General features: G+C 42.2%; 1 protein-coding gene across 2 annotated transcripts in view; it reads right to left on the bottom strand.

Annotated features, from left to right (window-relative positions):
• Window positions 1–24,579, bottom strand: part of LRRK2 (leucine rich repeat kinase 2) — a 321,822-nt gene that overhangs the window by 25,245 nt on the left and 271,998 nt on the right. For both annotated transcript variants that reach the window (XM_069765011.1, XM_069765012.1), the window contains exons 45-48: window positions 18,620–18,814; window positions 17,104–17,297; window positions 14,990–15,062; window positions 7,213–7,397 (exon numbers count right to left, since the gene is read on the bottom strand). In XM_069765011.1, coding sequence (XP_069621112.1) covers window positions 7,213–7,397; window positions 14,990–15,062; window positions 17,104–17,297; window positions 18,620–18,814 — 647 coding nt within the window. The remainder of the gene's footprint in view (window positions 1–7,212; window positions 7,398–14,989; window positions 15,063–17,103; window positions 17,298–18,619; window positions 18,815–24,579) is intronic.

Below are 24,579 nucleotides of genomic sequence, written 5' to 3'. Positions count from 1 at the left end.
TGTCTTATTTTGACTGCGAGGGTGTGATTGATGGGCACGAGCAGTGCATATCTTCACCTGTCTTAACTCATCTCCTTTCGCCTTCTTCAGACTGGCATGCGAGAAGGGATCAGCAGAGGCCGCCCAATCTGAAGCAGGTGTAAGGACGTGTGTGAGCGGCCAAAATATTTACTGCTCAAGGCCACGAATCACAGCACCGCAGTGTGACTTTATGAAAAGGCACTGTGGGTCTGGGATTTATGGCCATCGTTAACCGCACCGGCCAACATGAAATGAGGTCATAAGACGGGCAGCTCTAACAGGGCATTGCCAAGGGATAACACAAAAGCGCAGACTCCTGTACAGCAAATAACAATGCTCAGGAAGCTGCGCCAAGCACAAGGCGTTATTTGGGACACCTGTGCTGCGTCTCCTTAAAAAGCCAAGTCACGCATCCACTACAGTTTGACTGTAGAATGGGCTAAATTGTGTACGTCTTTCATTCAGCGTGTGCAAGTAGACAAATTAATAGAGCAACCTTTCACTTGTGCAGCATTAATACTGCACAAGGTGTGTCTCTTGTACTTTGGAACACCTGAGGGGGGGTTAAAGGTTTCCTTTGAAATTGGTTCAAATAGGCTTCGGCCTACACTCTGCTCCTCTCCTCCTCCTCCTGCTTCAACACGGGCTCTAACATCACTAGTTTTTGACCGCAAGTGCTAGCTGCACAGAGAAAAACACACGCCATTGTGTTAGTGGGGTTCAGCAACGCCAGCTGTTCCCCCACTGTGCAGCCGGCAAAGTGTCCTGCAAACGCAACACAGACACAAAGGTGCCTCCAGTGCAGGCTTCGGCCTACACTCTGCTCCCCCTGCTTACCCTTAGCTCCAACACCGCTAGTTGGGGCTCTAGGAAGACAATCTTTAATAGGCAACGCATCTGGGTTCCAGCACCGCCAGCTGGTTCTCGGCAGTGTTCTTGTCACAGGTACTCCCTCGTGCCAAGCCTGGTTTCAGCACCGTCAGCTGTTTCCGGGTTGTGTCAAGCTCACTGAGACGCCTATGCTTGCCCCGTCGTGGTGCGGTCGGGTTAGCCAACTCCAGGGGTGCCTCCAGTTTAGGAGCTTCCTATGTATGTGGGCTGCGTGAACTGGTAGTCAAGGCTGGTTCTGTAGTGCCAGTAGGCCCAGCTCCCCCTGTAGGACTGTTGGGGTTCGGTAACTGCGGCTGCCTCGCGGCCTAGCTGTTCTCTCCTCTCCTGTGGGCCTTGGGGTCCACCACCTGGTTCCAGCACTGTCAGCTGGTTCCGGGCCGAGCCTTTGGCTTAGGTGCCTCCTCCTGGGTATCCGAGTTCCGCCAACGTCAGGCGGTCCTTGGTAGTGCTTTTAAGCGCGGGCACCTACAGCTTAGTAACCGTGTTCCAGCACCATCAGCTGGTCCTCGGTCGTGCCATTGGCTCTTGCACACTGGGGCAACGCATCTGGGTTCCAGCACCGCCAGCTGGTTCTCGGCAGTGTTTTTGTCACAGGTACTCCCTCGTGCCAAACCTGGTTTCAGCACCGTCAGCTGTTTCCGGGGTGTGTCAAACTCGCTGAGACGCCTATGTTTGCCCCGTCGTGTTGCAGTCGGGTTAGCCAACTCCAGGGTGCCTCCAGTTTAGGAGCTTCCTATGTGGGCTGCGTGAACTGGTAGTCAAGGCTGGTTCTGTAGTGCCAGTAGGCCCAGCTCCCCCTGTAGGACTGTTGGGGTTCGGTAACTGCGGCTGCCTCGCGGCCTAGCTGTTCTCTCCTCTCCTGTGGGCCTTCGGGTCCACCACCTGGTTCCAGCACCGTCAGCTGGTTCTCGGCAGTGTCTTTTGCTTAGGTGCCTCCTTCTGGGTATCCAAGTTCCACCAACGTCAGGTGGTCCTTGGTAGTGCTTTCAGGCACGGGTACCTCCTGCTTAGTAACCGGGTTCCAGTAACGTCAGCTGGTCCTCGGTAGTTCCATTGGCTCTTGGACCTTCGGCTACCCATCCGGGTTCCAGTACCGTCAGCTGGTTCTCGGCAGTGTCTTTTGCTCTTGTACCTTCTGCTCCCCATCCTGGTTCCAGTAACGTCAGCTGGTTCCGGGCAGAGCCTTTGGCTTAGGTGCCTCCTTCTGGGTATCCGAGTTCCGCCAACGCCAGGCGGTCCTTGGTAGTGCTTTTTAGCACGGGTACCTCCTGCTTAGTAACCGGGTTCCAGTAACGTCAGCTGGTCCTCGGTAGTTCCATAGGCTCTTGAACCTTCGGGTAGCCATCCGAGTTCCAGTTCCATCAGCTGGTTCTTGGCATTTTCTCAGCCTTCTTGTACCTTCTGCTACATTTCCAAGTTTAAGACCCTAAAGTCGACGACCCGGAAGACCACCCCGATGACGACGACCCGGAAGACCACCCCGATGACGACGACGACGACCCGGAAGACCACCCCGATGACGACGGCGGAGACGACGACGGCGGAGACGACGACGGCGGAGATGACGACACTGGAGACGACGACCCTGGAGACGACGACATGGAAGACCGAGAAGCAGAAGAACAAGAGGCTGCAGAACAAAGAGCAGAAGAACATTAAGCATAAGACTTAATATCAGAGCAAAAGATATTATCTAAATTATATGCAGAAGAAGACTAAGCAGTGTATGGGGGTGAGTCCGTTCCTCCTCGTGGTGCCCCTGGATAAAGCCTGATGCTGCAGGCCAAACTGAACGCGGACAAATGTAACTTTTGTGACTGGCAGAACGGAAGGTGTAATCTTCCAACTTTTATAGATAACAACTACGGGAATGCCTGTCACAAATGAGAATATGATGAAGAAGTAGAATAGGAAGAATAATAACAGTGGAATAAAAAGAATATGTAGAATAGGAAGAATAATAATAGTTGAATAAAATGAATATGAAGAATGTAATAAAAAAAAAAAATAGGTAGAAGATGAAGAAGAAGATGAATAAGGTGAAGAAGAAGTTGATGTCAAAGATGCTGATGATGATGAAGATGAAAGTGTGGGAAAAGTAAAAAAAAAAAAGAAAAAAAAAGAAGGGGAAGGGCGTGGAATAGTGAAACATCAATATCTGACAAAATAAAAAAAAATTTACATACTCAATATCTTTTTCACTCCGAACGTCTTAAAAAAAAAAAAAAAACATGCTATTCTATTTGATTGGGCTAAACCTCATTGCCTTTAATGTCTCCGCCACCTCCCACAATACATCCTACATTATTCTTAGTTGTTTTCCTTGATGTAGAATGAACCTACAAGGAAAGAAAGGGTTTATTTTAATTCCGATATTTTGGTCCCATTGACTTGCATTGGGATAGGGTATCGGTATCGGCGATATCCGATATTTTTTGAATATCGGCCGATCCCAACCGATACCGATACTTTCCGATATCGGAAGGTATCGCTCAACACTAGTGGTGACCAAAAAAAAAAACGTAATTTTGTCATTTCGCCGTTTAGCGATCTGGTTAATTCTTTTTATATACTGATAGATCGGGCGATTCTGAATATGTGCATATTTGATTTTTTTTTATTGTTTTATTTTGAATGGGGCGAAAGGGGGCAATTTGAACTTTTATATTTTTTTAATATTTTTAAAACTTTTTTTTTTACTTTTTGCAGGCTTCAATAGTCTCCATGGGAGACTAGAAGCTGAAATACTTTGATCGCCTCTGCTATACACAGGTGATGATCAGATCGCCTGTGTGTAGCAGAAATGCTCACTTGCTATGAGCGCCGACCACTAAAATTGGTAAAATTGCAAAGTGCTTTTAAAACAAGAACTTCGTAATTTACTTGTAAGTGCACTTTTAATACCAAACACAGGAATTGACACCTTACCCATCCGAAAAGAGCTGAAACTGGATAATTATATTTAACTTAATTTTATCTGTGTTTTAATACTTAGTGGTATTCTCACAAAAAAAAAATCTTTCAGCCACTTTAATAGGTTACCAGTGGCTCCTGTTCCCAATAGCGTGGCTTTTATTGATACACTTATCTTTGTGGTTGACAGGCTAGCACACAGTGCCTGCCGCACTACCATCAGCTTTCACTCCCTATCAGCACTTGTTGCAATACAGTGCCCCGTAAGCACTCGGTGAGAACCAGAGTGTTTTTTAGACTTTGCGAGAGTCAATACAAGTCACATGCGTCTTGAATCCGACTTGTCTGCAACTTTGCTGTTTTGATTACAGAAAAATCAGAGCTCTAAAATAGTTGTGCGATGGCCTCCCGCCTCAACTACTGCAACGTCCTCCTTTGTGGCCTCTCTCACATCCCTCCAGTCCATCCTTAACTCTGCTGCCCGACTAATTAATCTCTCTCCTCGCTACACTCCTGCTTCCCCTCTTTGCAAATCCCTTCACAGGCTCCCAATTTCCCTGCATATTTAGTTCAAACTATTGTACTAACACTGATCTACCAAGCCATAGATAATCTCTCAAAATATTCCCTCACGTAATCTCCGGTCCTTCCTTCCAAGACCTCCTTCTCTCCTCCACGCTTATTCGCTCCTCACCCAATCGCCTCCAAGACTTCTCCCGAATATCCCCCATCATCTTGAATTCTGTACCCCACCACGTCCGGTTATCCACCACATTTGGATCCTTCAAAAGAAACCCGAAAACCCATCTCTTCAAAGAAGCTTACAGCCTGTAATGACAACATGACCACCTCAACACCATCGAAGCTACTGCAACCCTCGACCTACTGTCTCCTTCCCCATAATCCTGTAGAATGTAAACCTGCAAGGGCAGAGTCCTCTCCCCTCTGTATCAGTCCGTCATTGTTAGTTTGTTTACTGTAAGTGATATCTGTAACTTGTATGTAAACCCTTCTCATGTACAGCACCATGGAATCACTGGTGCTATATAAATAATAATAATAATAATCACTATGCTAGACCCTATCACAGTGATCAAAATAAAAAAGATTAGTAAATCGACCCACTTTTGTCACCCCCTTAGTTCGATAAAAATAATAAAATACAAAAAAAATGTATTTTTTTGCATTCTTTGCAGTTAGGGTTAGGTTTGGGGCTAGGGTTAGGGTTCCGGAGGCATCCGCAAACATCCGCACGACCTGCGTACCTAATGTTAAAGATAGGTACGCAGGCCGCATGCGGAAGTGGGAGGCGCTGAGCGGTGGAGGTGCGCAGTGGGCGGGGCTTCACAGAGAAAGTCCACAGCCCTCCACAGCTCAGTAAAACGCTAGTGTGAAACTATAACCTCAGAAAGAATACATGCTTAGGCAAAGCAGCTTTTACAATAGATAGATGCATCCAAAAAAAGAACAAGAGAAAGCTATCGCCTTAAAATAATTAACATACTTTATTTAAATCAATGAAAAAAACAACAGAAGACAGTATCAAAAAGATTAAAAGGATTATGCGGGTACAATGTGCAACTGATATAATCGATCCAGACTAAAAACAGGCAGTGTCATGGGTCATCAAATAAAGAGTATTTAAAGTGCAGAATGTAACCAAGAGCGTAGAGACGCTTCCGAAAAGTAGTAAAGATACTAACGTGCTTACATGCACGAGTACTATGTAGCAAACAAGGGTTAATAGGAGAAGGACTGCTAAACTTAACATATGTTAGAGTATATAAAGTGCAGAGTGCAGCTGAGAGCGTGGAGACGCTTCTGAAGACTAGTGAAGGTGCTAGCGTGCTTAGGTGCACGAGCCGTGGAGCGATTCACGGCTACAGGTAATGTGTCTCTGCCACTGTGCCTTACTTTCCACGGGTCTTCATTTTAGTTTCTTGTACTAGGATTTGCTCTTTCCCCTAGAGCCTAGCTAGGCCGTATATCCCATTGAGTTTACTCTAACATATGTGAAGCTCTGCAGTCCTCTTTCTATTAGCCCCCTTTTTTGCATAGAACTCGTGCACCTAAGCACGCTAGCACCTTCACTAGTCTTCAGAAGCATCTCCACGCTCTCAGCTGCACTCTGCACTTTATATACTCTAACATATGTTAAGTTTAGCAGTCCTCCTATTAACCCTTGTTTGCTACATAGTACTCGTGCATGTAAGCACATTAGTATCTTTACTACTTTTCGGAAGCGTCTCTACGCTCTTGGTTACATTCTGCACTTTAAATACTCTTTATTTGATGACCCATGACACTGCCTGTTTTTAGTCTGGATCGATTATATCAGTTGCACATTGTACCCGCATAATCCTTTTAATCTTTTTGATACTGTCTTCTGTTTTTTTCATTGATTTAAATAAAGTATGTTAATTGTTTTAAGGCGATAGCTTTCTCTTGTTAGTGTGAAACTAGCCTAACACAGTCTATAATTATTTTTTTTACTAATCCTAGTTTCATTTTGTACCATTTTTGCATTCAATAAATAATGACTTCATGTTTTTCCTGGTATGAAATTAACAGGCTTATTACCGTAAATTAGCTGGAAGCCAAAAGTGACTACGTGCTAGTAAGTTCTGCAGAAAAAGCAAGCACTTATTCTCTATAAACTGGGTGTGTTTTTATTTATTAAATGGAACCTGTCACCCCCAAAATCGATGGTGAGGTAAGCTCACCGTCATCAGGGGCTTATCTACAGCATTCTGTAATGCTGTAGATAAGCCCCCGATGTAACCTGAAAGAGGAGAAAAAGAGGTTAGATTATACTCACCCAGGGGCGGTCCCGCTGCGGTCTGGTCAAATGGGTGTCTCAGGTCCGCTCCGGCGCCTCCCATCCTCATTCCATGACATCCTCTTCTGGTCTTCACGCCGCGGCTCCGGCGCAGGCGTACTTTGTCTGCCCTGCTGAGGGCAGAGGAAAGAACTGCAGTGCGCAGGCGCCGGGCCTCTCTGACCTTTTCCGGCGCCTGCGCACTACAGTACTTTCCTCTGCCCTCAACAGGGCAGACAAAGTACGCCTGCGCCGGAGCCGCGGCGTGAAGACCAGAAGAGGATGTCATGGAATGAAGATGGAAGGCGCTGTTCCGGGCCTGAGACACCCATCGGAGCAGGACCGCCCTTGGGTGAGTATAATCTAACCTCTTTTTATCCTCTTTCAGGTAACATTGGCGGCTTATATACAGCATTACAGAATGCTGTAGATAAGCCCGATGACAGTGAGCTTACCTCACCATCGATTTTGGGGGTGACAGGTTCCCTTTAAGTATCTAACACTAAATAAAAGTAATACACGGTCATTTGCAGCATGACAAAAAAATTGAAGTTGAGATTTAGACTCACGGCATGGCGTTTTTTGTTTCAATAGTCTTTTGAACGGAAAAATCATTAGAAAGGAATAAAATTTTTGTTCCACAAATTCCCCATACAGCAGTCTTCTCAGAGGAATATGTTGATTCGCACAAGGACATGACTGGTGTACGGATATCTCCCACATTAAGTATCTTCATAGGAGTAACATTACTGCTCTAGAATAAAAAAATATAATTTTAATATTTAGAAGCCTGAGAAACAGCTCTTCATCATCAACACAATGCTTATAACATGCATCATTTAAACACAGGACAAAAGGTGGAAAAGGTCAGATTATAGAACTAAGGCTATGGTCACACTATCAGTATTTGGTCAGTATTTTACATCAGTATTTGTAAGCCAAAACTAGGTGAGGATCACTGAGAGGAAAGATATAAAAGAAACAAGTCACCACTTACGCATTTTTCTCCCACTTCTAGTTTTGGCTTTGAAATACAGATTTGAAATACTGACCAAATACGGAAAATGTGACTGTAGCCTAAATAGATAGGCCAAATAAAATGGTAGAACTGATAAAAGCTTTAACTTGTAACATTTATCAATCCTGCTATGTCTCCACTTTCTAGTTATGGATCTAAATGATAAGTTCATCTTTAAGGGAAGCAGGAGGTGGCTGCGATGAGTGGGGAACAGAGCTGGAGTGACCTAAGTTTCATATCTACCATAGCTATTTGCATATCCATACAAACGCTGATTTCTTAGGAACAGATTGGTCATGTAAAAGTAACCTAGAAGTAAATGGCTGCTTCCACAAAGGTCATAAAGTATGAGATTCTGCACTAGTATTACAAGAGTTTTAAATCCTTTGTCTGACTACAATTATCATAACGTGTTAATCTGTATTAACTGCAATAAAACCTTTAGGTCACATTTTATATAACGGAGGGGCTTTGAAAATCAAAATGAGAAAGGGTTTGTGAAAGGAACAGGTACCACGAATCACTTGGGGCGCAGAGGAGATGTGGCTATGGCTGCACCACTGCTGCTTCATTTAATTCACAGCAGATTATTTTAGTTTTATTTCTGAAAAATTAATTACTGTACAATTTTCCACCTTATTATTAAGTGTTTTGCTGTGGTAAACAGATAAACTATAAGCAGTTTGTAAGATTTTGTAAAAATTTAGCTGAAATCCGCTACATCTTTTAGGCAACATTCACACGTTCAGTATTTGGTCACTATTTTTCATCCATATTTATAAGTCAAAACCAACCCCGGATGCAGCTCTTTTTTGTGAGGCTGGTGTGCCAGGGTTGTCTATTTGTTGCATTCTGCTATGCACGAGAGGGGCCACAGCTGATGTGAGTGTGGTGTTTTGGAAAACACTGGCTGCGTTTGTGTCTTGGAGTGAGAATATGGTGGACAGAGTTAGAAGAGAGTCAGAGTGTATGAATGTCCATTTGTGAGGTTTCTGCGAGGGTGTGACAATTGCTAGACTTGAGAGGCAGTTTAAGAAAACAGGGATGAGAATTTAAGTAGGTGATGGTCAGAGAGGGGGAGAGGTGAGGTTACAAGGTTAAATAGGGAACAGAGGTGGGTGAAGATGAGATCTAGGGTATTACCATCTTTATGGGTGGTTGTAGAAAACCATTGTATGAGACCAAAGGATGAAGCAAGTGAAAATTGTTTGGAGGTTGCTGACTGGTGGGTGTCAATGAGGATTTTTAAATCTCTCATAATGAAGGCAGGAATGTCAAAAGAAATGGTGTAGAAGACAGATGGTTAAGTGGTCATTAAAGGCAGTGGCAGAGCCCGGGGGTTAGTATATGACGGCAACATGGAAAGAGCGTAGACATAGGCAGATTGTACTTTAAAAGTAGGAATGTTGAAGGAGAGTAGAGGTGGGATTGGGTTTCAGAAAACATATCTGTCAGCAGCAGGCAACAAACAATGCTCTGCATTGCCAGTTCTGTTGTAGAAGCGGGCAGGACAGTTGAGCTTTGCTATAACTAGCTAACGATGTAAGAACCACACAGGCAGCTCTACTGATGTAGATGATATTACAGAAAATCGGCCAGGCAGGGTACTGTACAGGAGCAGAAAGTGCACAGAATAATAAAGTGAATTTTACATCTAGATTAGCTTGATGATAACTCAAAGAAGTGGGGCAAGTCAAGGGCACACAGAAAAGGTAGGACTGGTTCTGCAGAACTGAGGAAACACAAATGCTGCTGGCAAATACAGTTTTAGCAGATAAGTATAGGACAGCCAATTTTTCTATGTGAAGCTGGATGCACAGAGGTGCAGAAAGAGATGAAAAAAGACACAGGTACAATAAAAAAAAAAATGTTACTTTGTGCGTAGTATGTATATTAACAATAAGTATGCATGTACCCTGCTAAAGACCAATGAGATACTGAGAATAACCCTTTAAATGTAATATAAATAATATTATAAGCTCAAAAAACTTTCTAGTCTTTTTCTCACTATGTTATCTATTTTCATTTGATCTTTTAAAATAACTTACATATGTTCAATAAAGTATTTGGATGTTTTTGTATCCACACAACAATGCCAAACCGCATGTTGCTTACATTACTGTGAGCAGTCTGCATGGCTTAAACGTGCCACAATGGTCTGCAGTGCCTTCACACTTTTCTCCCATCGAGCACATCTGGAAATTCATTGGTCAGAAATTGCAATGGATGCTGCCACCAGTGGATCTTGATGATTTGCGAGGCCAAGTCCATTCAACACACAGAACTTTCCTCAACCATTAATAAACGCACTAATAGCATGCCAAGGAGTGTAAATGCATGTATTTCTACACGTGGCACTCATACTCAACACAGACTAAGTCAAGATGTTTTGAAAATGTTGTTTACGTTTTTTCATCATTTGAATATCAGAAATACGTCTCTCAATCCTGTGATTTCCATAATTCCATGATTATTCCTTGTTGGCTTTGCAATTACATAGTGTAGGCGTATATTTAAAGAAGGTCTGTCACTAAAATGAACCATACAAATTGCTTATATTAAATAGATCTCATAGACCTCATGAGGCTGGTGTATGTTTCACAATCCATTTTTGGATTCGTGGCAGCTCTCGTTCCACTCTGTTTTAAATGTAGATTTTTTCCTTTCAGGACCAGCGAGGGTTAATCTCAGTTTTTACTCACTGGCAATCTGCTGCAACTGCAGAGTTGCTGGGTCAGCTCATGTGGGTGGTGACCACTCCCTCCTTTAGATGGTCACCTGATGCATCAGCTGACTGTTGGTGATAGAGTTTCTCTGGAGACTAGCCAATGTGTGAGGAGCTCTCTGGTGCCGCTGTGTATCAGCAGTTTGAGGTCCTGGTTTTGTATCCTATGCTGAGTGGAGTTTGCAGCAGCAGTTTGGAAGCTAAGTGTTGCGCTTATACCTCATCTGTCTCGTGTTTGTCACTGTCCCCTGTGTTGTACCATCTGCAGTGGTGAGGCTCACGCCCTTGCCGGCCAGTGCCCTAGCCAGGGCAGTGTGAGGTGACAGCAAGGGACGAGGTTCCTAACGGCGGCAGAGGGAAGGACCCACTTAGGGCGTTAGAGGAGTGCAGGGACAGGCTCATTTTTTAGCTCAGGTGCAATACGAAAAAAATATATTTTATTACAAGCATTAAAATAGTTCTCAAACAAAAATAATCCCACCTAAGTAAAGTGAATAAAATGCTAAAGCATAAGATAGATGCTTAGTTACAATCACTGTCAGGATCAAAAACAGGTACCTAAGCAAAAAGGCGAAAATACTATCCTTAATATCACCTAAGCTCACTCTTCCTGTCCGTGGAGGTCGGTGCCCCCCACTCACATGTCGTCTTGTCCTTCAGTTTCCCTAGAAGTCCCTATAATTTGGACATAATAGGGACAGACAGAGAATAAATAGGTGCAATTAGTTTAACTCATAGAAATTATAGTTTCCGTATTTAACAATGTTGGACAAAGGTATATGGGGATGGTTTGTGGACCTAATATACCACCAATTTAAAGGGAAAATATCTTTCTATACTCGATATACCCTTTACACTTACCCTTCCTGTCCATGGAGGTTGGCCCCCTATTCCTGCTTTCCAGTGGCGCCCCCACTCACTAGTCGTCTGACCCTCAATATCCCTGCATGTCCCTAATTCCACTGATTGTGTGGACAAACCTAAGGCTAGGTTCACATTGCGTTAGCATACGCTAACGGAATGCGCTAACGCAATGTACAAAAAGGGATTGCGTTTAGCGCTCCCGCTAGCGCAGATGCCCGATCTGCGCCAGCGAGAAACGGACCTTGAACGCTGCAAGCAGCGTTCGAGGTCTGTCAGAAAATAACGGGACATCGCTAACGCATGCCAAAAATGGCATACGTTAGCAATGCGTTAGATACACTGCGGTCAATGGGTGCGCTAACGGATCCGTTACATAGCGTTAATTGCGCCATGTAACGGATTCCGCCAGCGGACACTCACTAACGGAATGTGAACCCAGCCTAAGGTAAAGGTAAGATATAATCAACAAGTGAATACTATCAGTATTACTATGAAGGGTAGGAGTATTTCCATCAAACCATAGACAGTATATAATATAAATAGATTCCTTGCATCAGGATAAAGATAAATGTGGAACAAGATAAAAACATGGTAAAGATAGAGAAACATGTGTCCTGGTACTTATCAGTCCACATGTTCATCTAGGTTCCATCTCGACGACTTTCCTCACGAGACGTTAGCTCATCAGGATATCTCTGGCTAAAAGGATACATCAGTATATATCCTGCACATAAATGCACATAAATGTGGGTGTAATTGCTGATATTCCGTGGAACAATTGGTTAATGGAAGAAACTTCAATTGATAATTATTTTATCTATCTTGCATTTTTATATTTGTAGATTGAGATTCTGGTTTGGCTTCTATCGTAAGTCATGTGGCAAGGCTCAATAACCCCTTTCCGACATTGGGCACAAGAGTATGCCGATGCCGAGCTCCCAGTTTGGTGCGGGCTCAGCGCAGGAGCCCACACCTTTCCAGGCACATAACAACTGATCTATACAGGTGACGTGCCAGCAACATCCGTGGGTGGAATCGCAATCATCCAGTCGCTGTTAACTAGTTAAATGCCGCTGTCAATCTCTTGACAGCGGCATTTAACTCGAGCTTAGTGGAAGCACATTGCTAATCCCACCCATCGCTGTCCCAGTCACATGATCGCGGGTCACCGATGGGTCGGCATGACAACCAGAGGTCTGAAGCAGACCTCTATGGTTGTCATTGCCAGATTGCTATAAGCGCCATGCCTTGATTGGCGCTCATAGCAAGTGAGAATTTCAGCTAAACACAGGCGATCTGATAATCGCCTGTGTGTAGCAGAAGTGATTGAAGTACTGCAGCTTCTAGTCTCCCACTATTGAAGCATGCAGAAAGTAAAAAAAAGTTTAATATATATATATATATATATATATATATATATATATATATATAAAGTTCAAATCACACCCTTCATCTCATTCAGAATGAAACAAAAAAAAATCAAATATACACATATTTGCTATTGCCATGCTCAGACTCATCCGATCTATCAATATAAAAAAAGAATTAACCCGATCGTAAACGGTGTAATGAGAAAAAAAAAATTCAAAATGTCAGGATTACGTTTCTTTGGTTGCCACTACATTGCAATAAAATGCAATAACGGGCAACCAAAAGATCATATCTACACCAAAATGGTATTAAAAAAACGTCAGCTCAGTGCACACAAAAAAAAAAAAACGCACACACCCAGCCCCAGATAACGAAAAATGGAGACGCTACAAGTCGCAGAAAATGGCGGGGTTTTTTTCTTGTTTGTTATTTTGTGCAACATTTGGGATTTTTTTCACCACTTAAATAAAAAAAAGAACCTATACATGTTTGGTGTCTATGAACTCACAATGAACTGGAGAATCATAATGGCAGGTCAGGTTTAGCATTTAGTGAACATGGTTAAAGAAAAAAAAAACCTGTGGAATTCCACTTTTTTTGCAATTTCACAGCGCTTTGAATTTTTTTCCCATTTTCAAGTACAAGATATGTTAAAACTAATGATGTCACTCAAAAGTACAACTCGTCCTGCAAAAAACAAAATCTCCCATGGCCATTTTCACCCAAAAATAAAAAAAGTTATGGCTCTGGAAAGAAGGGGAGCAAAAAACGAAAACGCAAAAACTGAAGTACCTCTAGTCGGTAAGGGGTTAAAGGGTTGAAAGTAAGTATCAGGACTGCTACTTACAATAGTTAAGGTACCGTCACATTAAGCGACGCTGCAGCAATATAGACAACGATGTTGATCGCTGCAGCGTCGCTGTTTCGTCGTTGTGTGGTCGCTGGAGAGCTGTCACACAGACAGCTCTCCAGCGACCAACGATGCCGAAGTCCCCTGGTAACCAGGGTAAACATCGGGTTACTAAGCGCAGGGCCGCGCTTAGTAACCCGATGTTTACCCTTGTTACCATTGTAAATGTAAAAAAAAAAAAAACACTACATACTTACATTCCGGTGTCTGTCGCGTCCCCCGCCTTCAGCTTCCCTGCACTGTGTAAGCCTCGGCCGTAAAGCAGGGCGGTGACGTCACCGCTGTGCTCTGCTTTACGGCCGGCCGGCGCTGACACAGGATGCAGGAGGAGTGCAGGGAAGCAAACGCCGGGGGACGCGACAGACACCGGAATGTAAGTATGTAGTGTTTTTTTTTTACATTTACAATGGTAACCAGGGTAAATATCGGGTTACTAAGCGCGGCCCTGCGCTTAGTAACCCGATGTTTACCCTGGTTACAAGCGAAGACATCGCTGAATCGGCGTCACACACGCCGATTCAGCGATGTCAGCGGGTGATCCAGCGACGAAATAAAGTTCTGGCCTTCTAGCTCCGACCAGCGATCTCACAGCAGGATCCTGATCGCTGCTGCATGTCAAACACAACGATATCGCTATCCAGGACGCTGCAACGTCACGGATCGCTATCGTTCTAAAGTCGCTCAGTGTGAAGGTACCTTTAGTACTAGAGTTCAAGCACTCTTCCTCTCTGAAGAGGCAATTAGTCTAATCTGAGATCTATTTATTAATGTGTTTGGTTTGTCTTGTGAAATCTTATGACATGTCTGCTTAAACTCTGGGCTTCCTACCTGCCCATATATATTTGTTGGCCATTCTTTCCATTTTTTTTTTTTTTTTAAAGAAATCTGTCAGCTGGTTCATGCTGCCTAAACTATTGGCAGCATGAATCAAAACTTGGGTGCACCATTACTTCCTGCACAGCTCTAGTTGATTGAAAATTGTTATTTTTCTTCTTTATGAAATAAAAGGTTTAAAGTATTAAGGTAAAAACCCTAAATGGTTGTTAACAACAGTTTGTAATTATTATAAAAGAACTATGAGATAGAAGAGGTAAAAAAAAATCTCTGGGACGGTGATCTGAATTCATAACAATACAGATAGCTGTTACGCCTACACATTAGCAAGTAGTGTAGTATTTTGATATAAAACGACTAAGCTTGTCTCCACGACACAGCAAGCCCAGATTGGAGATTTATCTACCAAGCACGGTGTGGATTGCTCTTGCTAATGAAACAAGAAAAAAAAAAAAAAAGAGTTTGAATAATAACTTACACTGAGTAACAGAGAAAGAAAGTGTAGAAATGTGTGCACTAGTGGTCAAAAATTATGTTACAATTTGACAATTACATGAAAAGGTATTTTTTTGCTAAAAGACAAGCCTCTAAGAAAACAGATTATGCAAAATCCTAATTACTAACCTTTATTGTAGCAGCTTCGAAAACTGCAATGTGGCCATTAGCTGTTCCAACCAGGAGAAAATATTTCTTCTGACTAAAATTAAATAAATAGGTTAGCAACAGAACATATTTATATAGATTTAATTTATAAGCTATTATTATTATTTATTATTATAGCGCCATTTATTCCATGGCACTTTATATGTGAGGAGGGGTATACATAATAAAAACAGGTACAATAATCTTGAACAATACAAGTCACAACTGGTACAGGAGGAGAGAGAACCCTGCCCGCGAGGGCTCACAATATACAAGAGTTGGGTAAGGATACAGTAGGTGAGGATAGAGCTGGTCGTGCAGTGGTTTGGTCGATCGGTGGTTACTGCAGGTTGTAGGCTTGCCGGAAGAGGTAGGTCTTCATGTTCTTTTTGAAGGTTTCGATGGTAGGTGAGAGTCTGATATGTTGTGGTAGAGAGTTCCAGAGTAGGGGTGATGCGTGAGAGAAATCTTGTATACGATTGTGGGAAGAGGAGATAAGAGGGGAGTAGAGAAGGAGATCTTGTGAGGATCGGAGGTTGCGTGCAGGAAAGTACCGGGAGACGAGGTCACAGATGTATGGAGGAGACAGGTTGTGGATGGCTTTGTATGTCATGGTTAGGCTTTTGTACTGGAGTCTCTGAGTAATGGGGAGCCAGTGAAGGGATTGACAGAGGGGAGAGGTCGGGGAATAGCGGGGGAACAGGTGGATTAGTCGGGCAGCAGAGTTTAGAATAGATTGGAGGGGTGCGAGAGTGTTAGAGGGAAAGCCACAGAGCAGGAGGTTACAGTAGTTGAGGCGGGAGATGATGAGGGCATGGACTAGGGTTTTTGCAGATTCTTGGTTTAGGAATGTACGAATCCGTGAAATATTTTTGAGTTGAAGGCGGCAGGAAGTGGAAAGGGCTTGGATATGCAGTTTGAAGGAGAGATCATTGTCAAGGATTACCCCGAGACAGCAAGCTTGTGGGACTGGGGAGAGTGGGCAGCCATTTACTGTAATGGATAGGTTCGTTGAGGGGGTCACGTGAGATGGGGGAAAGACAATGAATTCCATTTTGTCCATGTTAAGTTTTAGAAATCTAGCGGAGAAGAAGTATGAAATAGTGGATCGACATTGAGGGATTCTGGTTAGTAGGGTGGTGATATCTGGTCCAGAGATGTAGATCTGTGTGTCATCAGCATAGAGATGATACTGAAAACTGTGAGATTCTATGAGCTGTCCCAGGCCAAAAGTGTAAATGGAGAAGAGCAGGGGCCCTAGAACTGAACCTTGCGGGACTCCGATAGATAGGGGGCGAGGTGAGGACATGGTGTGCGAATGGGAGACGCTGAATGTTCGGTCAGTTAGGTATGACGAGATCCAGGATAGGGCCAAGTCTGTGATGCCAAGGGATGAGAGGGTCTGTAGTAATAGGGAATGGTCCACTGTGTCAAAGGCAGAGGACAGATCCAGGAGGAGGAGGATAGAGTAGTGTCGCTTGCTCTTGGCGGTTAATAGGTCATTGGTGACCTTAGTTAGGGCAGTTTCAGTGGAGTGGTGTGACCGGAAGCCTGATTGTAAGCGGTCATAAAGGGAGCAGGAAGATAGATAGGAGGACAGTTCAAGATGGACATGTTGTTCCAGTAGTTTTGAGGCACAGGGAGAAGTGATATAGGGCAATAGCTAGATACAGAGGAGGGGTAAAGAGAGGGCTTTTTGATGATAGGTGTGATTGAGGCATGTTTAAAGCTTGAGGGGAAAACACCAGTTGTTAGTGATAGGTTGAAGAGATGGGTTAGAGTTGGGATGAAGACTGTGGCGAGGTTTTGGATGAAGTGGGAAGGGATCGGGTCAAGTGCACAGGTGATGAGATGCGATCTTGAGAGTAGAGCGGAGAGTCAATCTTCTGTAATGGTGGAGAAGTTGGTTTTCGAGGTGGAGGGCTGGGTAGTTGGGAGGAAGGGCTCTGGGGGTTGTCGACAAAAACTGTCTCTGATAAGCTAGATTAATATGCCAATTTGTAACTCAAATTCCTTCACAGTAGTATTCTACAGCATTTTACAATTCAGACGGTACAAATACAAGTTATCATAATGTTGACTACTTAAAATCATACCTTTGTCGTATTTGATAAGAAAACAAGAAACATGTAATAGAGTCAGACAGTTTCTGAAGACGATGTTTTGTCTTTACGTCTTCTGCATGTGCAGCCAGAATGTCCCCAGACTGTGTCCCCACCAAGATCCAATGTTCTCTTTCATCAGGGACAGTCACAAATGCAAGACAAAGGATTGTACTATCACAAAAATCCTGAAAAGAAAGTGGAAAAATTGTAAACACATTAAACATAAATGTTAGAAAGTCATAAAATCAGCTCATAATCCTTGCCACATGGCCCACCTAGTATTTTCCCCATACAATGTGTCCCTCAGGAAACAAATGTGTTAGGGCTAATTCCTACTTAAAAATCAGATTGCATTCGGACCAATATTATTCTATGATTGTGTTTTCATTTGCGTTTTTTTCTTCTCCAGCTCGGATCGGATCACGATCGGACTGGAAAAAACTTGCAGTATGCTGCGATTGCAATCGCATCCCACAATAGAAGTTAATGGGTGCGAGAAAAAAAAAATCTCACAGCACTCGGACCATGCAAGTGCTGTCCGATTTTTACACACCGATCTCCTTGGAAAAGCTGGCAAGTTAACATGCCACGTACAGTAATATCACAGAGTGACAGGTTAGAATAGGATATATACACACAGAATACATAGATGTCAGTGACATATATATATATGTATATATATATATATATATATATATATATATATATATATATATATATATAGAGTACAGACCGAAAGTTTGGACACACCTTGTCATTCAAAGATTTTTCTGTATTTTCATGACTATGAGAATTGTACGTTCACACTGAAGGCATTAAAACTATGAATTAACACATGTGGAATTATATACTTAACAATAAAGTGTGAAACAACTGAAATTATGACTTATATTCTAGGTACTTCAAAGTAGCCACCTTTTGCTTTGATGACTGCTTTGCACACTGTTGGCATTCTCTTGATGAGCTTCAAGAGGTAATCACCGGTAATGGTTTTCACTTCACAGGTGTGCCCTGTCAGGTTTAATAAGTGGGATTTCTTGCCTTATAAATGGGGTTGGGACCATCAGTTGTGTTGTGCAGAAGTCTGGTGGATACACAGCTGATAGTCCTACTGAACAGACTGTTAGAATTTGTATTATGGCAAGAAAAAAGCAGGTTTGACATACCTGTGCAGAAACATACAAGACTAACTAGTTTGACATATTTTCTTCCTACCAATATCATTTCACGTTCTAAAAAAATATAACAAATTGTCTGTCCTAATCACAATATTACCAATGAAGCAAGAACTCCTAGAGCAAGGAAAATAATCTCTCCAACTCAAAGTGATTTACAAAAGCCTCCCAGAGAACACCCTTTATTTCTCCATGTGTTGCTATAATGGTGTGTAAGGGTTGAACATGTTTTGCAGGAGTTTATAGAACTGACATATTTATAGGGAAAAAATGTAAATGAGGATGTAATGGCACAAATCCATTCATGTGGTTTTGAAGACTAAATACGTTACCTCACAAGTATGTCCACCTTTCACTAAGTTCAAACAAGATAGTTGTCCCTTGTCAGTGCTTCCGCTTCCAACAAAAACAGTGGGCACCTTAAGACGTGGATTAGCAGCCACCATGCACTCAGCTGTTAAAGGGCTTGGAATTACAAGATTCCTCCTTAAACACAGGAGCTCCGCAGAGTTGAGGATCTCATATACCTGTAAGAAATCAGATACAACCACTTACAGGTGCATTTTAAACATAAATTTTTTTTTAATTTGTTTAATTTGTCTCTAAAGCAAAGGACAGTTTATAAAGGCAATAATGATTTATAGGTGTTGTAAATATCAGTTATATACATTTCTGTTAAGAGTAGACTTGGCCTGACTAACACTTCTATATCAATTGTGGTCTGCTATTCTAACCCCTGCCAATTTCATAACTGAAATAATTGCAGTAAACTGCGGTGCTCAAACCCTTTCTGAATACATCTTCAGAACTGAAAATTATTATTATTTATTTATATAGCACCATTAATTCCATGGTGCTGTACATGAGAAAGGGGTTACGTACAATGACAGACTGGTACAGAGGGGAGAGGACCCTGTCCTTGAGGACTTACATTCTACAGATAGATAGATCGATAGATATAGATAGAAAAAGAAAATCCTTCTAGATGTCCCCTTATGCTGTTTCTGAAGAAAGTCCGTATTCAGTTCCACAGATACTGAATACAACTTTGTAAGAATGGGGCGGAGCCTACACAGCGTGCGCACTCCTGGCTGTGTCCCATGTACTGTATATGTCAGTGCTTCAGCAGGTCACCTCAGTCACATTATGCATGAGGTCTGTCAGCTGTTGGTTGCTGCCAAACAGCTCCTCTGCCTGTCAGCGGTTCCTGTGCGTTCAGTGACATGGGCACTTCTCAGTGTATAGCACAAACACACAAGACAATAGGCTGACATGGCAGAAGAAGCTTAGTAACATTGGCACTTCCCTTCAATGTTTATCACACAGCTGACAGGCAGAGGAGCTCTGTGACATCAACCAAGACAATATTTGAGAGACGATTAAAATTGCTTGCTCTACATTATTATTTAATACAAATTAAAATGACAGTCACGCTTTAAAATAAGCTCTGGAGGCAGATCCTCTGGGCGATTTGTCTTATTCTTATGCTGGCAATTTTTGACTTTTTCTTTTTATTGTAAAGCAAATTATAAGAAGATTTTGATGTAAATTAAAAACAGTCAAAAATCACCAAATCCAAATGTGATAATAAATTTGGGTCTATATATACTCTATATGGCCACATGTATGTAGACCTGATCAAGACTAATATGTGTTTGTTGGCAGTCCAATTTGTTTAAGTTAAATTCAGTTAAGTGCATTTGTGAAGTCAGGCATTAATGAAGCACATGAAGATCTAGCTTGCAAGCAGTTTTCTAGCTATTGCAATGGTATTCAATTGAGTGAACGTTGACATCATTTTAGGGGGAAGTGTGTCTTCATACTTATTTAAGATATCTTTTATATTTACATGGCTCTATTGGTTATCATGCCGGTTACACGAGTTGGATTCCAGTGACAGTTTTTTTAAATGCTTTTATTTGTGTTGTCTACGTTTTTATGTTTGTTACATAATAAGTATTTATATAGTTTCAGTTCAGGAAGTGCAACCAATTTTTGTATGAGTCTTTTCCCATTTTTTTTTAAATTGCATATGTTTTAGACATATTTTGGCTAGCACTTCATTAATATATATGTGATGCCTGTTACACAGTTACTTTTTGATATTCAGCTGAGTGAACGTTAGGGCTTTGTGCGAGACACCTGAGATTCTAGACTCTAATTTGTGCACAGGAGGTCAGTTATGCTGAAACAAAAGACGTTTTTTTTCCAGCTGTTGGAAAAAAAAAGTCAGACATAACATTTTCTATAAATAGGGGTGTAGCCGAAACCCCCCCCCCAAAAAAAAAAAAAAAGAAAAATAGTATTGTTTTTCCTACACCAACTTTTACAGAAGGGGCTATGCATTCTGGTAGTGTATGGTGCATCTGCTAAACTCAATTTTGTACGTAACTCTGCCTGAAAGTGAAACATGTTTCCATGACTTAAAGGGAACTTGTCATGTGAGAAAACGCCCTAATGTTGATACTGATGTCAGTCAGTGCGGGCACGAATGCCATCAGGGCCATTACTGCTCGTACTGGTATATGGGGGCCCAATAAGTAGAAACAAGGTGCGGGCAGGATGGAGACACATGGGGCAGGATGGAGACACGTGGGGCAGGATGTAGACACGTGGGGAAGGATGGAGACAAATGGGGAAGGATGGAGATACGTGGGGAAGGATGGAGACAAATGGGGAAGGATGTAGACACGTGGGGAAGGATGGAGATACGTGGGGAAGGATGGAGACAAATGGGGAAGGATGGAGACATGTGGGGAAGGATGGAGACACATGGGGAAGGATGGAGACATGTGGGGAAGGATGGAGACACGTGGGGCAGGATGGAGACACGTGGGGCAGAATGGAGACAAGTGGGGCAGGATGGAGATATATGCAGCAGGATGGAGACATATGCGGCAAGATGTAGACACATGGGCCTGGATGGGAGATCAGTATTGTAGTATACAGTCACTGTGTGGTGGTAATATGTGGTCTGGTCAAAGTGTGGCGGTATTTGCTCCCTGTATGTGGTACTATTCGGGCACTATGTAGTCGTAATATGTGGTCTGGTCATGGTGTGGTGATATTTGTTCTTTGTATGTGGTATTATTTGGTCTCAATTTGTTGGTAATATATGGTCTGGTCTTGGTGTGGCAGTATTTGTCCCTTGCATATGGTATTATTCGGTCACTATGCCATGGTAATATGTGTTAAAGCCATAGTGTAACAGTATTTGTCCCTTGTATGTGGTATTATTGGTCATTTTATAAAATGTATGTGACACATTCCCCTAAAGAAAATTAAATAACAATATACCCAAAAAGTGTATTGGATATCTTAACAAATGTTTAATAGGTTAGAATACAGTAGGGCCCTGCCAAAAGAGTCTAACTTGTCGTGGCGGCAGGCTTAACCCTGCTGTTCTGTTCGGGTCATAGTGACCCGAACAGACTTTTTGCGGCCCTGTAGATTTTTTTCTGTAAGTCTCTAAAACTTGAGACTCCTTGACTTTTCCTCATTTGGGGGGACCTACCTATGAGTATTTTTTTTTTTTTTCGTTTACTTTTTGCTACACGCAAAAAGTTACACTTGTTGTGTTCGGGTCATAGTGACCCGACATCGTTTTTTACAGCTGTGAGGCCATATTTTCAGTGACATAAAGGAGTTATAACCTCAGTTGGGTCTATTTATTCCATCTACTATTGTATATCAATTGATTTATTTCCTAAATTATTTCAATGGGGTCGTACACGCGCTCTACCGGTGGTATGCATTGAGATCTGTGCACCATAAAAATTGCTTTATATTGAATATTTTTGGTGCGCAGTCTATTCTAAAATGTAGAGTGCATCCGGAGAGATCACTAGGTGTGCACTACACGTGTATATTATGCGCAGAACGGACTGCTCAGAACGAGCTGTCTAAGACGTTTTTTTTTGTAAAGCTGAGCTGTAAAGTCTTGCAAATAATTTTCTTTTGCTAAGTCTGTCTTCCTGGCTTATCTGCTTGTTTTCAGAAGGGTTCTTATCTTCTCTGCTCTTATCAGTACACATATGCTAGCCCAGACATGTTACCTTTCAGTTTCTTTGGAGAGCAGATGTGTGCTTCTACCCCCATGGCCTCTTCCGGCATCAAAAGAAAAAGATGCAGCTATTGCCCTTCTACTTGTGACAACAAGACGAGTATAACATGTTCTGGCTGTAAAACATTTCTATGCAAAAATCATGTGTATTGTTTTTCATGCAAGAATCCGTAAATTAATATGATCATGTAAATATATTCACATTGTAATGTTTATTATCTTTAATTTTTTATCACAAAATGTTTGATTTGATTGTTTTGTTTTGTTTTTTTACAAAGTATGTGTAGTTTTCTATTTTCGTTTTGCTCATTAGATGGATCTGTTTTTTCAGAATAAAAACAAAAAAAAAAGATTTCTAGTTCATTTTTCTTTTTTTTTTACTACCAAACATGTTCACAAACAGTCTAGTAAGCAAAAAGTATTAAAAAAATGGAGTTACAGTGTCTAAAATCAAGGTTTAATAAGCCGGGTCATAGTGACCCGGAACACTACAAGTGTATAGTAAATGCAAACAAAACAGCAGGGATAAAAAATCTTTTTGGCCAAAACAAAAGCTGATGGCTATATATGTGATATGGCGTTCGACGGGGACTGTTAATGTGTGATTAGTGAAGATGTGGACTTTTTTCCAAGAGTGAACAGTAGAAGGTACGAGGGGTGGAGGAGGAGCTGGGGTAGAGCCTGGGCAGAGTCTCACGGGGGCCTGAAAATTTTGCTAGTATGACGCCTTGAAGTTTATGGTGGAAGCTCTGAGTGCAGGGGATGCAGTTACAGCCACCGCTCTCTATACACCAGTGTTTCCCAAACCCTGTCCTCACGGCCACCAAAACATCATGTTTTCAGGATTTCGTTAGTATTGCACAAGTGAGAAAAAGGGTGGCAGGTTCTTACACTGTAATAATAAATCCATCACCTGTGCAATACAAGAAAATCCTGAAAACATGATGTGTGGAGCCGTGAGGACTGGAGTTTGAGAAACACTGCTATACACAGAGCGGTGGCTGACCTCGCACTTACGCCTCCCCAATACTTGGACAACCCATTGAGTTTTAATCAATATGTTTCCCCCCCCCCAGTAAAATAACACCCATACTCACCTCCAAAGCCAGTGCCATTTCAGTGGTGTCGGAACCGACTCTACCGAGGCTTGACTGACATTGTTATGTCATGCGATCTCTGTGGCTAATAAGTGCTGGCTTCAATGACCCCTCCATCGGACATAATTGACATTGGGATGAAGTCATGAGCTGCAGCTACAATGTCTCTTCCTCTGGATGTCAATTACGTCAAAAGTAAGGGTCCAAGAAAACGAAAAGATGATCCAGCTTCCAAATAAAATATAAAAGTTTAATCCAACATATTAAAATAAGGAGACAACTCCTGGGACGGCATCATACACATAGTAAGGCGAGCGACGCGTTTCGACCAAGCGGTCTTTATCACAGCTGTGATGGATATGTTGGATTAAACTTTTATATTTTATTTGGAAGCTGGATCATCTTTTCGTTTTCTTGGATATTCTTCACGTCACGTCAGGACGGAGATCCGTGCTTCCTGCATTTCCTCGGTGTGCTGGCTCCCTGCCTTTTGTCCAAAAGTAAGGGTCACTGAAGCAGCTGTTGACTGACTGCAGCTATCGCATGATATAACAATGTCACTCGAGCCTCGGGAGAGCCAATGCCGACATGGCTGGTACAGCGCCGGCACCAGAGGAGAGGAGAAGTGTTATTTTATTGGGAGGAAACATTGTAATTGAGAAGGAGTTGTCCGAGTAGTAGACAGACCCTTTAAGAATGATCCATATGCTATCAATGTTGTGCAATTTTTGTATAAAAGTCACATGAAAATTATTTTCATGTTATCCAATCGACTTCTTGTCAGGTAATGTAAAGGTTTTATTGACTGTTTAGGAGAAGTAATGTGCGTTTTAATTGTCTGAATACTTTTTGTAACTAAACTGAATATAAAGACTAATGCCTAACTCATGTTAACAATATCATTATAAAACCGTAAGTGATACTATACATAAACCTATTTAAACCTAGGTGAGAAGTATGATATAGTACTCCTACTAAGTCTTAAAAGTGGAAGAAACTGAAATGATTAACATACCAAAAGAAAAGCAAATATTTAAAGATGTAATGAACACTGTTCAATTATGTCGAGACACAATATCTATATCCTCCACGTCAGTGCAAATACTTGCAACATTAATGCAAACAGTTTTTA

Source organism: Ranitomeya imitator, chromosome 4 (assembly GCF_032444005.1).
Source record: "Ranitomeya imitator isolate aRanImi1 chromosome 4, aRanImi1.pri, whole genome shotgun sequence".
Classification (NCBI taxonomy): Eukaryota; Metazoa; Chordata; class Amphibia; order Anura; family Dendrobatidae; genus Ranitomeya; species Ranitomeya imitator.
The sequence above is the reverse complement of the archived record's forward strand: the minus strand, read 5'-3'. Positions and strand labels throughout refer to the sequence as shown.